The sequence below is a fragment of the Aegilops tauschii genome, chromosome 3 (genome assembly GCF_002575655.3).
Source record: "Aegilops tauschii subsp. strangulata cultivar AL8/78 chromosome 3, Aet v6.0, whole genome shotgun sequence".
NCBI classification, from domain to species: domain Eukaryota; kingdom Viridiplantae; phylum Streptophyta; class Magnoliopsida; order Poales; family Poaceae; genus Aegilops; species Aegilops tauschii.
The window spans coordinates 505,180,550-505,204,674 of NC_053037.3; the positions used below are offsets into that span (position 1 = coordinate 505,180,550).

A 24,125-nucleotide genomic window follows, 5' to 3' on the forward strand; every position below is an offset into this window, starting at 1 on the left:
CAATGGGAATAACGTATGTTATCATTACGGTACGACCGATAAAGATCTTCGTTGAATATGTAGGATCCAATATGAGCATCCACCAGCGTAGGAATTTTTTTGAAATTGCATGCTACGTTTCCCAACAGTGCCATCCGAGCCAGGTCTATGCGTAGATGATATGCACGAGTAGAACACAAAGAGTTGTGGGCGGTGATCGTCATACTGCTTACCACCAATGTCTTATTTTGATTCGGCGGTATTTGTTGGATGAAGCAGTCCGGACCAACCTTACGTGACCACATTCATGAGACCGGTTCCACCGAAAGACATGCAACTAGTTTTGCATAAAGGTGGCTGGCGGGTGTCTGTTTCTCCTACTTTAGTTGAATCGAATTTGACTGCGGCCGGTCCTTGTTGAAGGTTAAAATAGAAAACTTGATAAATCACCGTTGTGGTTTCTGTGCCGTAGGTAAGAATGGTTCTTGCTAGAAGCCCATAGCAGCCACGTAAAACTTGCAACAACAAAGTAGAGGACGTCTAACTTGTTTTTGCAGGGCATGTTGTGATGTGATACGGTCAAGACATGATGTGATACACGTTATTGTATGAGATGATCATGTTTTGTAAAGTTATCGGCAACCGGCAGGAGCCTTATGGTTGTCTCTTTATTGTATGAAATGCAAACGCCATGTAATTGCTTTACTTTGTCACTAAGCGGTAGCGACAATTGTAGAAGCAATAGTTGGCGAGATGACCACGATGCAACGATGGAGATCAAGGTGTCGAGCCGGTGACGATGGAGATCATGACGATGCTTCGGAGATGGAGATCAAAACCACAAGATGATGATGGCCATATCATGTCACATATTTTGATTGCATGTGATGTTTATCTTTTATGCATCTTATTTTGCTTAGTACGGCGGTAGCATTATAAGATGATCCCTTAACTAAATTTCAAGGTATAAGTGTTCTCCCTGAGTATGCACCGTTGCGACAGTTCGTCGTGTTGAGACACCATGTGATGATCGAGTGTGATAGACTCTATGTTCACATACAACGGGTGCAAGACAGTTTTGCACATGTGTAATACTTGGGTTAAACTTGATGAGCCTAGCATGTACAGACATGGCCTCGGAACACTGGAGACCAAAAGGTCGAACGTGAATCATATAGTAGATATGATCAACATAGAGATGTTCACCATTGATGACTACTCCATCTCACATGATGATCGGACATGGATTAGTTGATTTGGATCACGTATCATTTAGATGACTTGAGGGATGTCTATCTAAGTGGGAGTTCTTAAGTAATTTGATTAATTGAACTTAATTTATCATGAACTTAGTCCTGCTAGTATTTGCATATCTATGTTGTAGTTCAATGGCCCGTGCTACCGTTCCCCTGAATTTTAATGTGTTCCTAGATAAAGCTAAGTTGAAAGATGATGGTAGCAACTACACGGACTGGGTCCGTAACTTGAGGATTATCCTCATTGCTGCACAGAAGAATTATGTCCTTGATGCACCGCTAGGTGAAAGGCCTGTTGCAGGAGCAGATGCTGATGTTTTGAACGTCTGGCAAGCTCGATCTGATGACTACTCGATAGTTCAGTGTGCCATGCTTTACGGCTTAGAATCGGGACTTCAAAGATGATTTGAACGTCATGGAGCATATGAGATGTTCCAAGAGTTGAAGTTAATATTTCATGCAAATGCCCGAGTTGAGAGATATGAAGTCTCCAACTAGTTCTATAGCTGCAAGATGGAGGAGAACAGTTCTGTCAGTGAACACATACTCAAAATGTCTGGGTATCATAATCACTTGACTCAGCTGGGAGTTAAATCTTCCAGATGATAGTGTTTTTGACAGAGTTCTTCTATCACTGCCACCAAGCTACAAAGGCTTCGTGATGAACTATAATATGCAAGGGATGGAGAAGACAATTCCCGAGCTCTTCGCAATGCTTAAAGCTGCGGAGGTAAAAATCAAGAAGGAGCATCAAGTATTGATGGTTAACAAGACCACTAGTTTCAAGAAAAAGGGCAAGGGAAATAAGGGGAACTTCAAGAAGAATGGCAAGCAAGTTGCCACTCCCGAGAAGAAGCCCAGAGCTGGACCCAAGCCTGAAACTGAGTGCTTCTACTGCAAAGGGACTGGTTACTAGAAGTGGAACTGCCCCAAGTATTTGGCGGATAAGAAGGATGGCAAAGTGAACTAAGGTATATTTGATATACATGTTATTGATGTGTACCTTACTAATGCTTGTAGTAGCGCCTGGGTATTTGATACTGGTTCGGTTGCTCATATTTGTAACTCGAAACAGGAGCTACGGATTAAACGAAGATTGGCTAAGGACGAGGTGACGATGCGCGTCGGGAATGGTTATTCATTGTTTGGTGCCAGCGTCGAGAAAGATGTGATGGACAAGACCCATCCGTTAGCTTAGCATTATGATCGTTCAGTTTTATTGCTATTGCTTTCTTCATGTCAAATACATATTCCTTCGACTATGAGATTATGCAACTCCCGGATACCGGAGGAATGCCTTGTGTGCTATCAAACGTCACAACGTAATTGGGTGATTATAAAGATGCTCTACAGGTATCTCCGAAGGTGTTTGTTGGGTTGGCATAGATCGAGATTAGGATTTGTCACTCCGAGTTTCGGAGAGGTATCTCTGGGCCCTCTCGGTAATGCACATCATAAGAAGCCTTGCAAGCAAAGTGACTAATGAGTTAGTTACAGGATGATGTATTACAGAACGAGTAAAGAGACTAGACGGTAACGAGATTGAACTAGGTATGAAGATACCGACGATCGAATCTCGGGCAAGTAACATACCGATAGACGAAGGGAATAACGTATGTTGTCATAACGATTCGGCCGATAAAGATCTTCGTAGAATATGTAGGAGCCAATATGAGCATCCAGGTTCCGCTATTGGTTATTGACCGGAGAGGTGTCTCGGTCATGTCTACATAGTTCTCGAACCCATAGGGTCCGCATGCTTAACGTTCGATGACGATATTGTATTATACGAGTTATGTGATTTGGTGACCGAATGTTGTTCGGAGTCCCGGATGTGATCACGGACATGACGAGGAGTCTCGAAATTTTTGAGAGGTAAAAATTGATATATAGGACGATAGTATTCGGACACCGGAAGTGTTCCGGAGTGTATCGGGTAATTATCGGAGTACCGAAGGGGTTACCGGAACCCCCCGGGGGAATATATGGGCCATATGGGCCATGAGAGGGAGCACACCAGCCCACAAGGGGGTGCACCCCCTTATGGAAGGTGGCCGAATAGGAGAAGGAGAAGAGGGGGTTCGGCCCCCGTTCCTTCTCTTCTCCCCCCTTCCTTTCTTCTCCGGTGAAAAAAAGGAAAGGTGGGGGGGGGGTGCCACTTGGGGAAACCCCAAGTAGGATTCAGATCCTACTTGGGGCGCCCCTGGCTGCCTCTCCTCCCCTCCCACCTATATATATATGGGGAGGGGGCGCCTAGAACACACAACATCAATTGCTAGCCGTGTGCAGCGCCACCCTCCACAGTTTACACCCCCGGTCATATTCTCGCGGTGCTTAGGCGAAGCCCTGCGCGGATCACTTCACCATCACCGTCACCACGCCGTCGTGCTGACGGAACTCATCTACTTCCTCGACATCTTGCTGGATCAAGAGGACGAGGGACGTCATCGAGCTGAACGTGTGCAGAACTCGGAGGTGCCGTATGTTCGGTACTTGATCGATCGGAGCTAGAAGAAGTTCAACTATATCAACCGCGTTCTCAAACGCTTCCGCTTTCGGTCTACGAGGGTACGTAGACATACTCTCCCCCTCGTTACTATGCATCTCCATGGAAAGATCATTGCGTGTGTGTGTAGAATTCTTTTGTTTTTCATGCAACGTTTCCCAACACCTCCTCCTCCGGCTACTCCTCTCCCTCCTCCTCCGGCTCCGGCAAGTCCGATGCTACTTATTAGTTGTGGCGTGGGTTTTAGACCCAACGCTGCTACGGTGGATTGTCCCAGGAGGCACGGTGGGGACCACTTAGTAGTTGCGCGGGGTCACCAGTGCCCGCGCTACTTCTACAGTTTACCTACGGCGCGGTGTTTTACCCCGCGCTACCGCTACTTACCAGTAGCATGACCCCTTTAACCCGCGCCATTGTTATGTGATTGCCTATAGGGTTTTTTTCTAGTAGTGAGCCGACGCAAGCTTGCTTCAGCTTTTCATGAATACATGGGAGCCCGTCAAGATTTCGTCGGATGGTCCTAGATGGCATGTTACAAGAGCAACTTTAGTCCGGACATCGCGGAACCCTTAACAAGCTCGGGAGCTACTAACTGTATAGGGTACCGGGGGTATCCAACCTAATTGGAAGTCAGCCTGCTAACTGGCCTCATGTCTCAGATAAGGCCTAAGCCCCTCGTCATGTCAGTGGGCCTCACTCCAAAAGTTCTTCTACTTAGCGCCCAAGACTTCGCCTTGTAAATCATGTCGGATCGTTAGGCCGACATGATCGGACTATGGCTCTTGTAATCCTAGACCTCATCCTCCTTTATAAGGTGAGGCCAAAGACTACTCTAGGGCATCTCATATTCGCATAGGTGAAATCCTAGCTCCGGTATAACCTTCATATTCTCCATTGTAACCCTCATACGAGGCATCCATACATCAATCCAACCAAAGCATGAGTAGGGTATTACCAAGATGTGGGAACGAACCTATATAAAAACTTCGTGTGCAATACCTTATGTTTTTTTGGATCGACAAATCCTCTTCCATGGCTTCTTTATGTTCATAAATTTCAACAATAAGTGATGTCGCTCGTGTGCTATTGCGTACCACGACCATTGTTATTTTACTAGTGTCGAAGTTTACTTGCGGGCAAAGTGGGCCCAGATGCCACCTCAACTCTCCTTTTTGGTCCCTTCCAAGATCACGCTCAAGCTCCACCACCGATGCCATGCATATCCGTTAGATGTCCCATGCGCCCTTCCCAAATGGCTTCCGCACCACGACAACAACAACCCCTCCCCCACCACACCACGGCAACAACAACCCCTCCCCAACCGCACCATGACAACAACAACCCCTCCCCCACCGCACCACGGCAACAACAACCCCTCCGCCACCGCACAACGACAACAACAACCCCTCCACCACTGCACCACGGCAACAACAACCCCTCCCCCACCACACAACGACAACAACAACCCCCCTCCCCCACCCCAAGCTTCCTTGTATCAATCCTCGCCAAACATTTGTTAGAACACAATTGTCACAAGCTACCTCACTGCTGGCATCCATATACACAAACATGCAACTACTAGAGTGGCAACCAAATGCATCACAAACGTGAGGCAGATGATACAACCATACAAAATGCCTATAATGACGTGAAAAATGACTAATTACGCCTAAATAAAGGAACACAAACCATCCATCCTTTGAGCCCGGGTGGCGATAGTAAATTAGGAAATCATGAGCGCGATTATACAAACATTATTGTCCATTCAAGAACATAAATACCATGTATTATTGCTAGAAGTTAACCCTTGTTGTTAACTGTTAAGATAACCTTTTCACACTAAGAGACTCTGTCCGTGTGCTATAGCGTACCACAACTGTTGGTATTTTACTCGTGATGTAGCTTACCTGTGGCCAGAGTGGGCTTGGACCCCCACCTCGACTCTCCTTTAGGCTTTTGGTCCCTTATAAGATAATGCTCAAGCTCCACTGACGACACCATGCATATCTGTCAGATGTCTCATCCGCCCACCCCCAACAGCTTCCGGATCACGACAGCAACAACCCCCTCCCCTCCCCCGCCCCAAGCCTCCTTGTAGCCTTCCTCGCCGGACATTTGTTAGAACACATCTGTCATGAACTACCTCACCGCTGGCATCCATACACACAACCACGCAACTACTGGAGTGCCAGCAAAGTGCATCACAAACGCGAGGCACGTGATACAACCATACAAAAACATATATTGACGTGAAAAATTATCGATTACGTCTAAATAGAGGAACACATACCATCCGTTCTTTGGGCCCGGGCGACGACAATAAATTAGGAAATCGTGAGGGTGACGATACAGGCATTATTGCCCATTCAAGAACATAAATACCACGTATTATAGCTAACCTTTTCTTTTCTGTGAAGGATTCGTTCTCCCTAAAAGGAGACTTATTCATAAAAAATATATGAAATCAAAACTGATAATGCATCGCATTAGGCACCCATGAAAGGTACACGAAACCACCGAGATCGCTGCCAAACGTGTCACCGGTAACTTGAGCGACCCGGGCTCCCTCCCGTCTACCCATCCAACCCAATAATTCAAAATGGCGCTTGAAATCGCACGGCTAGGCTGAGCAGAGAACACCTGCACACCACCGCCAGAAATACGCTTTCGTGCGCCCGCTGGTAATCCCCCCCTGTCGACGCCACCACCCGGAACCGGATCCAGTTCATACGTAGCACCGCCACCAACACCACGCGGGGACCATTTCGCCTGCCATGTCACGCGCGCACTGCCTCCGACGCGTTCGCGCTATATAAACAGCTCACCACCCAGTCCCACCACCCTCCCTCCCTCTCCCTGTTTCCTCCTCCCCCAATCTATTCTCCCCCCGCTCCGAATTCGTAGTCGCAATCCCCAGATCGAGAGCTCCGGCAGATTTCGCGGCGGCCGGCCGGTCCGTCCACCCCTCTCTCCCTCCGTCCCTCCCCGCGCGTCGTCGGCGGCCTCGCCCTCCGCCCGCGGGTCGGCGGCGCGCCGCGGGTGTTTTCTGCGCGCGCGCGCGCGCGTGTCCCTGTCTGACGGATTCCTCCGGGGTGGATTTTCCGATCAGGATGCCTTCTCCGCGCCCGTACGTAAGCTTCCGATGCCCTGGGCTTTTCCCGAATCGGGTGGGTTTTATCGGGGTGCCTGTTTGACGGCGCCAAGCAATCGCGGGCCCGTCGATTCCTGCAAGGAGCTCCTCCGGCGATCGCGAGGCATTTGTTTTTTGTTTGTTTCGCTGTTCGTTAGTTGCCGCCGTCGGCTTGCGCCGCCCGCCGTCTCCGTAGACCCTGCGTGCTCCCCGGCCATCGGGCTCCGCCTCGACGCCCGCCACCTCTCTCCTGCCGCCGACAGTCGTTGAGCGTTGCTGTGCCGCCGGCTTAGTTTTTACCAGAGTTGCGTGTGCTGCGTCCGGAGGTCAGGGGCCGAACATTTGGATCCATCCGTAAGTCTGGTCTTAAGAGTATTATATTTGACGACATGATAGGTGAACTACATGTGGACTTGGTGCTTTCCACTGTATAGATTATTTGGCGTCTGGCTACTACTGTTGGGACAGTCCGTGTCCTTCAAGGAACACCTGTTTTTGGAACTTTTTAGTTTAGTTGCCCATGTTCTTAGAATCCTAGTAAAACGTACTGTATTATTTTCGGGGGTGCTTGATTTACTGTACACCATTCAAATTTATTCTGTGTGTGGGTAGATTTTTGGGTGTTACATGAGCTTAGTGGTGTGGTTTTGTAGAATCCACTGGTTGTTATTATTTTGATACAGTAACTTATTTTGCGCTATCTCTGTAATTCTGGTGTGTCCTCTGAACTTCTGCTTCCAAATTCCCAGTTTACGCTGGAACTTATAAACCAATGTACAACTAGGCATGTTCAATGCGAATAACTGGAGATTCTTGTAGTGCTGACCTGGGAAAATTCTTAGATTGCTGTGATGGATATTATATATTTCTATGTATGCGTAGTCCCTTCAGTTTCGGGACTAGCAGTCAAGATGATTCAGGGTTATTATATTTGCAGGTGGTCATATTTTTTGCTTGATAATCTGGTAAATCTGTGTCATGAGTAAAATGTGTCATGCAGTTGAATCAGAAGAGGCAACCATGGATGGGGAAAATGACGTCCTTACCTGTAGTGATTCTTGCTGGTACAAGTGTAGCCATGGTATTGATTCATCAGTTACAAATGGTGAGATGGAATGGCTGAGCATGCAGACAAGCTCTTGTGGCACTCCTTACAGCACTCCTTACGGTTCTCCCCGTTTTAGCAGAGGAAGTTCTTCTTCCAGCTATGCTAGTTGCTTTTCAAGCTTTGGTAAGTCTCTGTGCACCATTCTCTTATAGCTAAAATACTACCACTTCTATCATTGTGATTATTTGTTAACTGAACCTAACTATATTTTTGCTCCGTATTTCTCAGGTGGCTCCCTCATGGATACCGACTCTGAAGAGGACACTGAGCTCCTAGATACCGGTCAACTTCATCCTGATATCTTCGTCAGTGATGAATTTATGGAGCAAGGAGAAGAGAATCTAGTAAAAGAGGAAGAATGTGAACCCAGTCATACTACTGTATTCAGTGGTGGTGCTAATATTCCCATCCCGGCTGACCAAAATATTCTATCTAGTCAAACGCAGTTGGAGACTGATCAAGATGCCACCAAGGAAAGTTGTGATGCCGGTAATGTCATCTTGGACACAAATTTATCTTCGGAACCTGATCGAGATACCCTGACCAATGATCAACTTACAGGAACACAATATGGTGAGGAGGTTACTAGCCTTCCCATGCCAGGAGGTGAAATAGTTCCGTTGAATGAGCAAGTTATGGATCAGGTTGACAGTAATAAGGAAAATACTATCGTTTACAACAACATATTGAATGCTGAGTCCGGCATGAAAGCAGATGCTGACTCTGAGAATGGAATTGACTGCCTTTATCCACTAGTTTTGCCCAGTTTTGAGACAGACCCTCTCATTTGGTTACCACCAGACCCAGCAAATAAGGAGGATGATGTTGATACTCTTGCTAATCCCGATGATGATAGTGACAATGATACTAAGTGGGGTCAGTCAAGTTTGAATCTTAGCTTTGACGAGGAAGGAAGCAATAATAGCCGTGAAGATCAATTGCAGAAAGCAATGTCAGAAGTTATGAATGGACAATTCAAGATCCTTGTTAGTCGTTTTTTGGCTGCTGAAGGATTCTCCTTGTCTGATGGAGCAACCGATAATATCTGGCTTGATATTGTTGCTTCGTTATCGTGGCGTGCTGCCTTACTCGTCAAGCCTGATGCCAATATGGGAAATGCAATGGATCCAGGGTTGTATGTAAAGGTGAAATGCATAGCTTCAGGATCTTGCCAGCAGAGGTAACGTGTTAGCATTCCTCCTCGTACTGCTCATTTTGTTGCCTTATGATGCCTCAACTCTGTACTCACTCTCTTTCTTTGATAGTGAAGTGATCAACGGTCTTGTTTTTAAGAAGACCGCCGCACATAAGCAGATGCGTGCCAACATTAAGCATCCTAAACTGTTGATTCTTAAGGGTGACATTGGTCAATTTTCTACCGGGCTATCATCAATGAATTCAATGAAACAGGTCTGCATGCATGCTCTTAGTTAAATTTATTTATGTTACAGAGTTACAGTATCAGATGATAAAGAAAATTTACAAAATTCCCATTCACCATCATTGACCAGGAAAGCGAGCAGTTGGAGAAAAGTCTCAGCGATATGATAGGCAAATGCCGGCCGGATGTTATATTGGTGGAGAAAGCGGTTTCACGAAATGTAAATGAATATGTTCAGAAACAAGGAGTTACCTTGGTTAGTGACATGAATATCCATCGCCTGGAAAGAATCGCTCTTTGTACTGGTTCTCCAATCATCTCATTGCAGGATGTTCGTACGAAAACTAACCTTATTAAGCAGTGTGAATCTGTCAATTTCAAAAAAATTGTTGAGGAGCATAATCTAACTGTAGAAGATGGAAGGAGGTCACCCAAAACATTTTTATTTCTAGAAGGTTTTCCGAAACCTATGGGATGCACAGTATGTCTTCTTCTTTTTCCTTATTTTTATGTCATCTTTCCTCTTTCTGCTCTGCAATTTCAACTTTTTTTTACTTCATAAAATAATTCTTGATGTTTATATGTTACTACCTCCTTTTTGGTTTAAAAGGCCCACGTGTATCGCTAGATAATTTGACCAATGTAACATGAGTAATATATCACAAAAATATACCATTAGAAAAACTTCAAATGTTATATCTTCTAATGGTATAATTTTTGTGACATATACAATTTGTATTATATTGGTCAAATTTTTGATCTAGGGATACGTCTGGTCCTTTTTAGCCGGAAAGGAGGGAGTAGACAATTCATTTTGTGATCATTATTAGGACTGCGTTGAAGCGTTTGTGTCTGAGACTGAGACAGCGCTATTCTTCTTTCTCTCTATATATTGTCTCCTTTTTGGCAACTTAGAATAATCTAGCCTTTTTCTTCTGTTTCTCGGTGGTTTGTACTTCACTTTCTAAAGCTTTTTCTTCTAATACAAAATGACATACATTTAGGGGTGTGTTCGAGAAAGAAAGTACTGAGTTGCTCATGATGCTGCTGGTAACACCATTATTCTGTTTGTTTGCATATAGCGAAGTGCACAGAGTACACATTTTTGCTCCTTGGTTGTGCTAACATTTCCATTTGTGTTCAGTATCCTATATTGTGTGATCTTTTATTTTTGCTCTTTCTGATTAGCTTGAACTTCTCTTGTAGATATTGCTAAAAGGATCAACAAGTGAAACATTGAAGAAGATTAAGCGTGTTCTCCATTTCACTGTCTTTGCAGCTTACCATTTGATCCTTGAAACATCATTTTTCACCGACCAAAGATCATTTATAACCGAAAAAAATGCTTCCCGTAAAGAGGACTGTTTAAAAATCGATTCGCAGCTACATTTTCCTGGCAGCACTTGTGATGAGCAGTATGCTAATATGGAGGAGTTAGCCGACACTAAAAACTCCATGTCGCAGCATCTTCATGATTCCGAAATTAAGAATTCCAGAGATTCCAACAGCCAATGTATTCAGTCTAATTCATCGCGGCCTGATCCAGATCCCTCGACAGATATTATTGGGGACATCTCATATATCAGCTCTGCTGAGTCAACTTCAGGTGATGGGTTTGATGGGTCAAATATTGCTGCTGCTCCAGAAAAACTAAGTGCGCATAAAAAAGAAGCATCTGGCAAGAAATTTAAAGAAACTTTTGATGATGAAACGCACACGGGGACTAGCACTTCTCTAAATCCTCAGACCATACTAATTTCGATGTCCAGCCAAAACATCAGGAATAAAGCAGTTTGTGAGCAGAGTCATCTTTCCAGGATAACTTATTATGGGAATTGTGACACATCTCTTGGGATGCATTTGCAAGATACTTTACTTAACGAGGTCATACATCTTAATTCTTGTTATATTAATTTAACAAATCATTCATTGGCTTTAATTATGCGTCAGTAACAAGTAGATTACTTGCAGAAGCACAATTGCTTATCATGTGGTGAGCCTCCAGAAGCTCACATGTACTCTTACACTCACCATGATGGTACCCTCACTGTTCTTGTGAAAAGCCTTCGATTGGAGGAAGCACTTTCCGGTGAGGGTCAAAGAAGAATTTGGATGTGGACCAGGTGCTTGAGATGCAGTGGTATGCCCACACCAAGGGTTATAATATCTTCCTCTGCACGCAACCTCTCGTTTGCGAAGTTTTTGGAACTCAGTTTCTCGACACATTCTTCTGCTAAGAAGCTGTCAACATGTGGACATTTGCTGCACAGGGACTGCCTACGTTTCTTTGGGTAAATTTTAGCAGGATGTTCCGACGTAAACATAGAAGTTCATTTCCAAAATGATATCACTAAAAATTTCTTCCTCTTGCAGATTGGGATCCAAAGTTGCTGTGTTCAGATACTCATCTATTGAAATATATTCCGCTACTAAGCCACCAATGACTTTGCAGTTCCATAACCCAAACAGAAAAGATTGGCTCGATGTTGAAGTTAAAAGTGTGCGTTTCTACAAATATTTTTCTGCAGCCATACATTCTTATTTAGCTAAATCATTCCTCATCCTAACATACTTCTATGCTTGAAGGTCCTTGCTGAATGGAAGCTACTCTTCTCTGAAATTGAAAACACAATACAAGGCTTGAAATCAAGATACTCTGGTGAAGCCATGGGGAAGAACACAAACAGTTCAGCGTATGAGGGAATATTTTTGGAAGTCAGTAGTATGCTTGCACAAGAAAGGAACGTACTTGAGGTAAGCCTATTTGTTTCTCTAAGTTGATTCTTCTCCTGACCCAAGGGTTGAGTTTTTGACATGTTATATATCTTCTATATACTAGGTTTCTCTGAAGGCATTTGACCACATTGCAAGGCCTGAGACTTGTGCTCACGAGATCCTTAGCTTGAACTGGCTGTATCAGCAACTTCTTCTTGGATTCTATGTTTGGGATGTCCGTTTGTATCATCTTCTTCAGTACATTAAACTTGATGGCGCATCTTCAGACAATTCTAACCACAAAAGCATACCGGAGAATGAGCTGAGTTCTAAAAATATTTCCGTACCCATACATGGGGACACACTGTCTGTCCTGAATATTGGAGTGGAAAGACTGGAAGCAACTATAAATTCTTCTGACGATTTTGACAATTCTCGTGGTGGCATAATTTCAGAGAAGGATCAGCTTACTGAGAAATCACCAATTAAAGAGCTTGGGTCTTCTCCAGGTGAGGTTGATGAAAATGGGTCACATCAAAATGTGTTACCAGTTAAGAATGATGAACACCCTGCACCAGCCAGAAGCAATGAAATTTACCCTATTGCCATGCCAAGTAAACATTTGCCTGTATTGCAAAACTTGTTGGATTTCATGAGTGATGACACAAGAGAATGGGTCTGGAATAAGTTGAGTCACTTGGAAATGGGATACAAGAAAGAAATTGAAACTGGCGATCTGAATAAGTTCCATCTCATCAACAAATACACCCCAACTTCTTCATCACTGACACAACTCAAATGTCAAATGAATTTGATGCATTTTGTAGCTGGCCCCTGTGGTAATATTTTGTCAATTGTTGAGGAAGAGATATCTAGCATCATTGCTTATGCACTGGCTATATCTGAAGAGCAAGGAATTTATTCTGAAGCTGCATTTGAAAAGGATGAACTTTTATCTAGAAGAAAGCTTGATAAGGTTGCACCTAGCAACTTGGCCAGAGGTACCTCTATGCCGTCATCAGTTATCTCTTCGAAGGAGTCTTTAGAAAAGGATCATAGCCTATTAAACAATACATCGTCATTATCATATGAGGAATCAACATCTGGATTTTATGATTCATTTCTGTCAGCATTAAAAGATATGCATCCTGAAATTTGTCTGAATAGTGAAAAGCTAGGTTTGAAGAGCAAATACACTGTGGTTTCTGTATATGCAAGGCAATTCTATGAGCTTCGGAAGATATGTTGCCCATCCGAGCTTGTGTATATTTCATCCATAAGCCGTTGTAAACTATGGAATGCACAAGGTGGTAAGAGCAATGCTTTTTTTGCGAAATCAATGGATGACAGATTTATCATAAAAGAAATCAAGAAAACAGAGTTTGACTCGTTCTTAAAGTATGGTCTTGAATATTTCAAGCATTTTAGTGAATCTCAGGTCTCAAGTAACCCTACTTGCCTTGCAAAAATTCTGGGAATATATCAGGTACAGAATGAATTTTCTGCAAAGCTCTACCCTGTTAATGCTCGCACTATTAATTGTTTATGTTCTAATTATCTCTAACCACTATTGTAGGTCAAAGAAATTAGGAATGGCAAGGAGGCAAGGACTAGTTTCATGATTATGGAGAATCTTTTATTTGGCCGTAACATACTGCGTAGATATGATCTGAAGGGTGCTCTTTTCTCACGATATGTTGCTGATTCAACAAATCCAGAAAGTGTACTGTTGGATCAAAATTTTATTGAAGACATGCGTACCATGCCTATCTACATTAAAGGAAAAAACAAAAACTTCATGGAACGTGCTCTTTGGAATGATACATCCTTTCTATGTGTAAGTATGCCTATATTGCCGCAAATAGTTTTCGTTGAGTTCATATGCATTTGGGCGTATGCCCATTACGTTGGCTGTGAAGCTCACAAGATGTGTTTCTTGTGTTTCCAGAACATGAATGTCATGGATTACTCCTTATTTGTTGGAGTGGACAAACAGAAGAAGGAACTTGTATTCGGGATAATAGATTACTTGAGGCAATATACCTGGGACAAACAACTGGAGTCATGGGTGAAGACATCGCTTGTTGTCCCCAAGAATCTATCTCCAACAGTAATCTCTCCGAAGGAGTACAAATTAAGATTCAGGGCATTTATGTCTCAGTACTTCAAATCAGTTCCAGATGGTTGAGCTTCGAGGCGTGATCGTTTGTGATGTTGGTGCCTGAACTTATCTTGAACTCTTGAGTATGGTCCATGCTGCCATGGTCCTTGTCTGACTGGAAAATATGGTTGAGTCCATGTTTAGCATGCCAACAGCGTCTTATTTATGTGTTCAGTGTTAAGTTTCGTTCTGTTCATATTTGTGGTGTGTGTATGATTGTCGATATTGCTTCTCGGCTGGTGTACATAGCATTAGGACTTGAGATACCAAAAAGGTCAATGAATGGTGATTGGCATGCACATAACCGAAGAAATGATCTTTGTTGATGATCCTAGGGTGGAACATGTGTAATCAAATTTTGAAATGGGAATAGATGCTGGTAATAAAACTGTCAAAAATGACTCTCAGAATGTGCAGGGAAGCCGCGCATCTTTCTATAGTATGGAAGTTTGAGGCTTCTGTGTTTTACTTACTTTGTTTAAGCAATGACTGGTAATTTGTGTCTACGAATTTCCATTAGTTGGTCGAGCCTTCTTTTACTACTAATGTTAACGTTTTTAAAATCTTTTCAATAGTCCGTTAATTGCTAGAAGATGGTTTGGTTATTAGATGTGTGTAGCCCAAATGTACATGAGACTGTTTCTATTAGGTGTACATGAGATGGTGTGCATTAGCGAACCAGAACCATTTCAATTTGAGATTGTTTCTATTTGGCCAAGGAAGTCCACGTCAAATCTGTGGTTCAGGCGCTTCCTTGCTTCACCATGGGCGTCTTCCTCCTATCCAAAGGTTTCTGTGATAAGTATGAGAAATTGGTGAGGGATTTCTGGTGGGGGGATGAAGAAGGTCACAGGAAGGTCCACTGGATGTCGTGGGAACACATGACCCGTCCTAAACGGGCGGGTGGTATTGGGTTCAGGGATATGCACCTGTTTAATCTAGCACTTCTTGCGAAACAAGGGTGGAGACTGCTACAACACCCGGATAGCCTCTTTGCAAGAGTTATGAAATCCAAGTACTGTCTTTGCCGCAGACGCATCCCCAGTTTGGAGAGGCATAGAAGCAGGGTTGGAACTCCTCAGAAAGGGTATAATTTGAAGACTAGGAGATGGAAAGAGCATACAAATTCAACGGGATCAATGGATCCCTAGAAATGAGGGTCTTCGCACGGCATCTTTCATCAGACGCTCGAGATTGAGATGGGTGAACCAGCTAATGCATTTGGACAGGAAAGAGTGGAACATAGAGCCGATTAAGCAAATCTTCCATGCTTTTGACGCGGAAGAAATTATCAAGCTGGCTATCCCTCAAGCGGATGTTACGGACCAGATAGCATGGCATCATGAACGGAGCGGAGCGTTTTCAGTAAGAAGCGCGTATAAGCTTGCCGAGTTGCTGCAAGCTCATGCTGCCCAGGCCCCAACGAGTTCTTCGAGCGAGGCTCGGGACCGAAGTATATGGGATGTCATATGGAAAGCAAACGTCCCTCCAAAGGTCAGAATTTTCGGTTGGAGGATCGCTACTAACACCCTGGTACAAAGAAGAATAAGTTCAGAAGAACACTCGAGTTGGATGCTATCTGTAACATATGCGGCTGCAAGGAAGAGGACGAATTTCATGCTGTAGTCGAGTGCACTAAAAGTAGAGCTCTGAGAGCAGCCCTTAGAGAAGAGTGGGTTCTCCCCGAGAACACGCATTTCGTTGAACTGGCCCAGACTGGCTGCAGATGCTGTTGTGCCCAGAATCTGAGGAAACTAGAGCCAGGATCCTCATGATGTTCTGGAGGTGCTGGCATCTACGTGACGACATTGTATGGGAATGGAAAGGAGCCCATCAAAAAATCTGTTATCTTCCTGCTGTAGTATGAGGATGAAATGGAGAAAGCTTTGTTGGCGTCAGATGGTGGAAAGATTCCCTGGCACGCTGCTACTGACTCACCACGAAGGACGACACAAAATCTGAAACAGTGGGTCGCCCCAAGATTAGGAGCGGTCAAGATCAACTCTGATGCTTCGTTCCTGTCTGACAGTGGTGCATCTTGGACAGGTGCGGTCGCTAGAGACCACCGGGGACACGTCATCATGTGCTTGGGAAAACAAATGTCGACGTCGAGCTGTGTGGAAGAGGAGGAAGCCAAGGCGGCTCTGATTGGCCTGCAAACATTGGTGTCAGCGTATAAGGGGCCGCTGGAATTGGAAATGGAGTGCCAGACAATCACAAAGGAACTAACGGCTGTTGGCCCCTGTTTGTCCCCTTGGCTCGCTGTGATCCAAGACATCAAAGCTACCCTTACCCAGTTTGCGTCGCACTCAGTCTCTTTTGCTGGGAGGGATTGCAATACCCTGGCGCATTCATTAGCTGTGGAGGCCAGGAGAACGGGAGACCTGGACTTTGAGGAAGAAATCCCAGAGATGTTTCGAAACATGATACGCAAGGAATGTGGAAACCATCTTGAGTAATTGTCTACTCTTGTTGTGTTTGTTTTGGGTGTGCTTTGTGGAGTTCTATGCTTGGTGTTGCCTTCCGACTACGCCGGTGCCACACAGGTGCCGTGGCGTCGTCTCGGCCTGGTGTGACCGTTCGAATGTACCCCATGACACAGGTGGTGTCGCGGCGTTGTGCAGTCTTGGTTGCCCGGTGCTTTTCGATTGCGTCGATGGTGCAGTGTCATGGTTTAGTCTTGGCTTGCCTTTGCAGTCGAGCGCCCGTGGTGCCCCTTGTTGTGTAGCGTCCCCCCTCGCCATGTGTTGTCTGTGTGTTGTTTTCTCTTTATTTCTCCCTCATGTGCCCCATGTACTTCTGGTTCTCTTGAACCCTATCTTGTATTAGGCTGCAGAGCCTATAGACAACAAATGAATATAATTTAGGTGGGGAGGATTTCTTCTCCCCCCCCCCCAGGTGACAATTCAAAAAAAAGTCTACTCTTGATTCTAAAAAAAAGAACCATTTCAATTAAATAAAAGAATGGGGATATAATGCAACAATTACGAATCATAGTAGAAGACACTTGCACCAGAGAGAAACACTGTTCATACTGAAATTAGGCGTCTTGCTGTCGAGACTACACAAAGAAACACCTTCCTGTTTTCCCAACGGCCACTCTATACCTTAAGCTAGGATTGTCACTGGCACCGTTGAAGAGCCTCACGCACCACCGAGATCACATCCCGACACGAGGGGTGATGATGTCACCGAAGGGCAATGTTCCATCAAGATGACAGATCTGGACATCAAACTTGACAACCACGACCATATGAGCACTATGCAAAAGGAGGAGAATGGCATACACTATCCAAAAGAAATGGTGAACGGTCAGAACGGGGTGGATAGAGTACTTAGGGAATCTCCAATGATATACATGAAAACAGACACACCAAATGTGGGTGGACACGTCCGAACATGTCCGCGGACGGCTTTAGGGGAGCCAACCATCCAACCCGGTGCATCAAATAAAAACCGACATGACATTTTTATTAGTACTGGGATTTTTTGCATAGCAAAAGTTAAGGGTTTAAACCAACCCTAGTCTAAATCTTCACCGGCCATGGGCACGTCCATGTCTCACGTCCTTGTGGGGACCACAATCTAGCTAACCAAAGTCATCTATTGTGCATGTGCAGTGATCCCAAGATCAATGCTCACTTAAACACAACGAACTGAATATCACAGGTTACATTCATTACATAACAATAAAGTCTTACATAAATAGAAACATTATGGTCAAGTCTTACACATCAATGCCTCACGAGCGAAACTCCAAATGAAACAACGGCGGAAACTCCAACAATAACTTGAGCCCTAGCCATCATGCCTTATCCCTATAGGCATTCTGACTGGGAGGTCTCCTAATTCGTAGCATCGTAACAAACTCATCTTCTAGAAAGAAATCCTCCACGCCTGACCAAGTTAATAGCCAGCGACAACAATGCTAGATGAGTACTTTGAATGTACTCGCAAGTAGCCCACAAAAGAGTGATAACATAATATTCATGTAGGGTTTAGTACAAAGAAAGGGTGCCTCTATACTATATTTCATTATTTAAGGAAAGCAATATTTGGACACGTGTGATCCTATCGATTTTGCGAAACATTTTTAAAGCATCTAAGTATGACCCTATGGGTCAATGTTCTTACTCCGAATCCATTCGTGATTCACCATAATCCAAATTCCCAATTCATACTATCATCAAAATCCAACATCCTCATAATCAAGTTCCATTTAGGTCATTATCCCGGGACAAGCTCCATGTTTAAATGGCCATTCCACTATGCATCAGACCGAATGTACCACCTACCATGAGTTTTTAAACCCAAAACACCCCACAAGTTTAGTGCAGCCTCACTAGCCGTCCTTGACCATGTACACGGCTATTCGAATAGTTGTACACTTTACCCATAAGATTTGAAATGCTTATTGTGTTAGCCATGGCTTGACATGCTGTAGGATTGATAAGTATGTCTAGAAGGGGTGAATAGACTACTAAGATCAAGAAAGGGTTCTTTTCCCAAATTTAAGTTCTTCGCATATTTAAACTTTTCTAGCAATTATAGGAGCACCCTACACATGCATATTACTCCTATAAAGGATGTTGGAGTACCCGCTTCCTGGGAGCCTTTGTGGGCTAGAGTGCCTCCGTGCCGACCGTTTTGCGCACGCATAGTGCGGCTGGCTCCCTGGGGTCCTTCGTGTTGTCCAATCTGCCCGGACAACGCGCACCCGGGAGGCGTGCCTCGGGGGTCCATGATGGGCGACAGGGTCCTAAACCCGGGGCACCTAACGTAAGGGAGCCCGGCCTCGACCTTAACATGGGCCCACTAGGCCGAAGAAGCATCAGGAAACCCTAAGAAGGCGAAGGAGGGCATGTTCCCCAAGATAGAGGGCGACAGCCTTATTGATCCAACCCCCCCCCCCCCCCCCCCCCCCCCAGTGTAAACCCTAAACCTCTCATGTCCATATAAAGGGAGGCCTAGGTCCTCACTAGGGATCCAATCTGAAACTCAACTCTCGGTAGACATCTCAAACACCATTGTAATCTTTTGCACAAGGTATTCCCTCGCCATTAATAACAAGACAACACATGATGTAGGGTGTTACTCTTCGGAAGCCCGAACCTGGGTAAATCATGTGTCGAGATCCCGTCTCGGTACTTCCGGTCTCATCATGAACCCTACCGAGGGATCTAACGAGAATTTGCTCTGTCAACGGATGGACCGCGGGCATGGGCAAGGGCACCATCATGTGGTGTTTTTTGGCCGCGCCCGCGTGCGTCCTCTAGCACGCTACCTGCGTGCGATAGGAAGGCCGGGTATGCCTGTCAGCGCCTTCGGCTCCGCCGACCTAGTTCGATCGCAGCAAGCAGGTCGTACATCATGCTCGTGTATGCTGAATCGCGTGTGGGGCGGCCTCCGCCGGGTTGGTTCGCTCGCGCCAGCCAGGTCATGCGTCGCACCTACTCGTGCGTGGGTTCAGCCTGTCAAGACCGTTTGCCCCGTGCCGGTTTGGTTTGCTCACGCCAACCGTGTCCTGTGTCGCGTCTATAGAGTCGGCTCGCCCGTGGGGCCATCCTGTTAGGCTATTCAGTTGGGCCTACCCGGGTACGCGGGGGCAGCTTGGCAAACCTACACATAGTAGGATAGTTCCCACGCACGGCCGCACCTGTGGGCTTTTCAGTATTTTCCTTAAGGCAGTGGAGTTTGGTGGCTGCATAAAAGGACGCCCTCCCGATGTCCGGCAACCTTATTTTATTTTCCCATCTCCTTCACCTAATCCCTTCGTAATTCTCTCTCCGCATGCTGCAGCCGACACAGCGCCAGTGCAGGAGGGGCAGAAGTTGATGGGGAGCTCGATGGCAGGGTGGATTTGGTGGCAGTGTTGTGTACGCATCAGAGGATGGCCCACAGGGAGAGATTGAGGTGTTGGCGAGGTCCCTCTTTCTATCTTTCATATTGCCATCGATGCCCTCTTCCTCTCACCTCGTGCCAGTTCTTTGCGGTCTGGGCTAGAACAATGGTCATTTGTGGCGAAGTAAAAAACGCTTGCTCAGGGAGAGGTGATGATGACGATGCCAATATGCAACGTCGGCGAGGTTTGTCTTCACAATGGTATATTGTGTATGCTGGTCAATAGATTGTGATGATTTTACCTTTTCTTTTTCTTAATTAATTGAGCAACTTTCTTCTTTGTGATGAATGAACTGAACTGAGTCCTAAGGACTCTGGTTCAAAAAAAACTGTACTGAACCAGTTATCGATGAAGCCACCCCATGGCGAAGTAGGCCCAGTCAACCCATTTAGTACTCCACCCAGGCCAATCACTACTTTACAAAAAATCTAAATTCTTGCCACCTTATAGAAAACAGCTAAAATGAATTATAACAATCAAGGTTTTCGGATGCATAAAACAAGTTGCCACGATTTTATTGTAGATAATTGCCATCCCGAAAGGCAAAAATTTACTCTATAAAAAATTCAAAAAATTGTGAGTGACATTTGATTTTATGAATTTATTCATGAGATGTTTCATGCCATGTCACTGTGCAAAAAAAACATGTTTGTGAGAAAATTTGCTCTTTGTTTTTTTCATGGGCTCATGTATAAAAGTTTATGAATTCAAAATGCCATGTGACAGTACAAAGAAATATCTAAAGTTTGCCGTCCTCTTAATAATAAAAATGCCATGTTATTAATAATAAAACTGACATGTACAAAAACAAACTTGACCTGTGAAGATTAGGGAATAAAAATGCCATCCTATTAATAATGAATTATCCTGTACAAGAACAAACTTGACTTGCGAACATTATAGGAAATAAAAAATGTCATTCTCTTAATAATAAAAATGCCATGTTATTAGTAATAAAACTGACATGTACGAAAACAAACTTGACTTGCGAACTCTGAAAACAAATGTTTAAATTTGCCATGTGGCTTCAAAAAATTATAAAAAATGTCATGTTATTATTTTTAGAAAAATTGCCATGTACCTAAGTAGAAAAAATATTGCCATCTGGTAAAAAAAGAGAAAGAAAAGAGGGGCCGGGATTCAATCTCAGGTCTCCAAAGTGGAGGTTCACGTCACTATCTAGTGCGGTAAGCGGTAGTGTTTTGAATAGGATAATGTCGCTGGGTTTTGTATCACAGCGAGCGAGTTTAAAATCGGACGCATCTCATGTTCCCTGTGCTAAGATTCATGCAACAAAACCAACGGAAGATAGCGTGTTCATCAGTATTGGCTCCCTGACGAACGGTTACCTGTTGACAATTCTGTAAAAAGGGAGGCTTTCCAAATGACTCATTCTTGACCGCACTGCATGAATAAATGGACTGGTTTATTCGTCAGCTTTCTGCACAGTACGCTGAGACATGCTTCAAGCAGTATTGGTCACAAGTTAGGGCATCTTCAACACCGGCCCTCAAAAAGCCCGCGTACATTCGAACCGAGCTATTCAGATGTAGTTTGCCGTTCAGCATGGATCCCTATTTGTTCGTGGGCACGTCCTCTTGTCAAAATTTTCGTAAACCAGACGCAAACTGAGGGAAGGCTTGCGGGCATCCGGACCTCCGCCACTTCAGACCCTGACACTGCCAACCCATTCAAATCCCCCTCTCGTACCACTTTTCTTCCACTCCGCCTTACTCCCTCCTTGCTCTGCATCCATACTCTCGTCCGCCGCCGCCGAATTACCTCTTCGGTCACCACCCAGGCATTGCCGGATGTCTGAAGGCCCCATCTACACACCTGCCCATCTTGGACTACGTCGCCATCCACGCAGGATTCGTCCACAATCATGTACCCTCTGACCCCTGCCAGCGCCGTTCATGGTGGACACCACGCCCGATAGGTGTTCGGTAGTTGAAATTCATATTGTCCACTAGCTCCTCCCTTGTTTGGATTATCGATCAGGCAGGGTTGAGGTTTTTTTTACCTTCTTGGTTTTTCCTAGAGTAAGCACAATGACGGGGTATTCGATAAGTGACCAGACAGCTCGAGAGTGGGATTTGCTCCTCCGACGATGGAGAGATATTATTAGGGTCCTCTCGGTGTGAAGGCATCCATCATCTTCTGGCCAAACACAGGTGACTACGTCACGGGGATGCCGGAACACGTCAACGAGAAAGAAGAACAAAACCGGTAACAGGAGCAACGGTATAGTGAGCATGGTGATGACTCAAGAGGATACCGATGCACACCGGGTTTTGTAAAGTATCGCGGAGCAAAGGGAACATCACATGATAACCGAAGGTTCACTCAAATATCATTCATGTAATCATAGGGACCGATATGGATGTCCACGTTCCGCTATCAGTCATTGAACGAAGGGGTTTTCATTCATGTCTATGGTTACCGAACCTACAGGGTCACAAGCTTAAGGTAATCACGATCTGCTAAGTGTTAATAGGACGGGAGTGATGAGAATATATTTGTGGAATTGTTTCGTTAATATCTGGAATAGTTCTGAGAGGTTCCGGAAGCGTTTCGGAGTCATCGAAAGGGTTTCGATGAATGTCGAGTAATACCGGGTATTACCGATTAATTATATATAGGTGGAAAATGTTTCCGGGGATGCTAAATTATATATATAATGCTCTGAAAATGTTTAAAACATTTTGTATTTAATTTAAATATCAATGGGCCTTAAAAGGCCAAGAGGTGGAAGGCAACTTGGGCCACAAGGGCCCAAGTAGGAAGGCACCCCCTTTCCTTATAGGGGGGCCGAATTGGACTTGGGGATGAGTCCTACTCCTCCCCTTATGGCCGGCGCCCCAAGGGGGACTTTCCCCCTTGGTGGCTGCCCTCTTCCTCCCCTCTAACCTATATATACTAGAGGTTTCCCACCCTTTATGGATACAAGTTTTGGAGCCTCCTCTAGTTGATCTAGTGCACGTTCTAAATGGTCCTAGTTGACTAATTATAGTGATCCCTAGCCACCTCTAATCCTCATAATTAGAAGCCCCGTGTGGTTCTAATTTCCTCCCTCTATTTCTCCGGCGACAATTAGCTCTGGACGGCGAAGCGCTACTGTATCGTGAAGACCGTACGCTAGCAACCAAGTAGAGAGGTCGTGCTTTCGGTCTTCCGTTCGAGGGATTGATTGTTGGCGGTTCGCAGGATCGTCATCAAAGTTCAAGGGACTTCAAGTACGATCTACACCGACTCATCTACTTCCGTTGCACTCCCAGAGTCAGTAACGATCATTGATCACAACCCGTTATACATCTTCATATTATTCTTGGGTGATCGTAGGGCGATTTTTTTTGTTTTCTACTACGTTTCCCAACAGATAAATCAATCTAGTTAGCCAAACCAAACCAATAAATTGGAGAAGAAATACGAGGCTATAATAATCATGCATAAAGGAGTTCAGAGAAAACTCCAAATAATATTCATGGATAGATCTGACCATAAACTCACAATTCATCGAATCCCAACAAACACACCGCAAAAGTCATTACATCAAATAGATCTCCAAGAACACCGAGGAGAACATTGTATTGAAGATAAAAAAAGAGAGAAGAAGCCATCTAGATACTAACTATGGACCCATAGGTCCGTGGTAAAGTACTCACGCATCATCAGAGGGGCATCAAGGATGATGAAGAACCCCTCCATGATCGTTTCCCCCTCTGGCACAGTGCCGAAAAAGGCCTCTAGATTGGATCTCGTGGTTCTGAAACTTGCGGCGACGGAAAAATTATTTCGTGGACTCCCTGATAGGTTTTGGGATTTTAGAGTATTTATAGAGGCGGAGTGAAAGGACATGCGGTGCCCCCATGTGTGGTTTTGGTAATTGATGACATTCTCTATGGCCTAGTGGTTGCATTGATTTATATTTGAAGGATTTGTCCATAGGCATTTCTTGAAGTCCATGTGTTGGTTTCAAGGAGTTTA

General features: G+C 44.7%; 1 protein-coding gene across 6 annotated transcripts; it reads left to right on the forward strand.

The window, feature by feature from the left end:
• Nucleotides 1–6,582: 6,582 nt before the first annotated feature.
• LOC109744854 (putative 1-phosphatidylinositol-3-phosphate 5-kinase FAB1D) lies at nt 6,583–14,634 on the forward strand. 6 transcript variants are annotated; one of them, XM_020304003.4, is made up of 13 exons: nt 6,585–6,872; nt 7,809–8,102; nt 8,208–8,468; nt 8,541–9,159; nt 9,245–9,389; nt 9,491–9,841; nt 10,567–11,244; nt 11,332–11,651; nt 11,734–11,860; nt 11,947–12,114; nt 12,200–13,561; nt 13,652–13,912; nt 14,024–14,634. In XM_020304003.4, the coding sequence occupies exons 2-13, from the start codon at nt 7,850–7,852 to the stop codon at nt 14,261–14,263; spliced, it is 4,785 nt and encodes a 1,594-aa protein (XP_020159592.1). In that variant the 5' UTR covers nt 6,585–6,872; nt 7,809–7,849; the 3' UTR covers nt 14,264–14,634. The 6 variants fall into 6 exon arrangements, with proteins under 6 accessions (XP_020159590.1, XP_020159588.1, XP_045090997.1 ...); XM_020304001.4 differs by having other exon boundaries at nt 6,583–6,872; nt 7,872–8,102; nt 8,208–9,159; XM_020303999.4 differs by having other exon boundaries at nt 6,584–6,872; nt 8,208–9,159.
• The last annotated feature ends 9,491 nt before the right edge of the window (nt 14,635–24,125 follow it).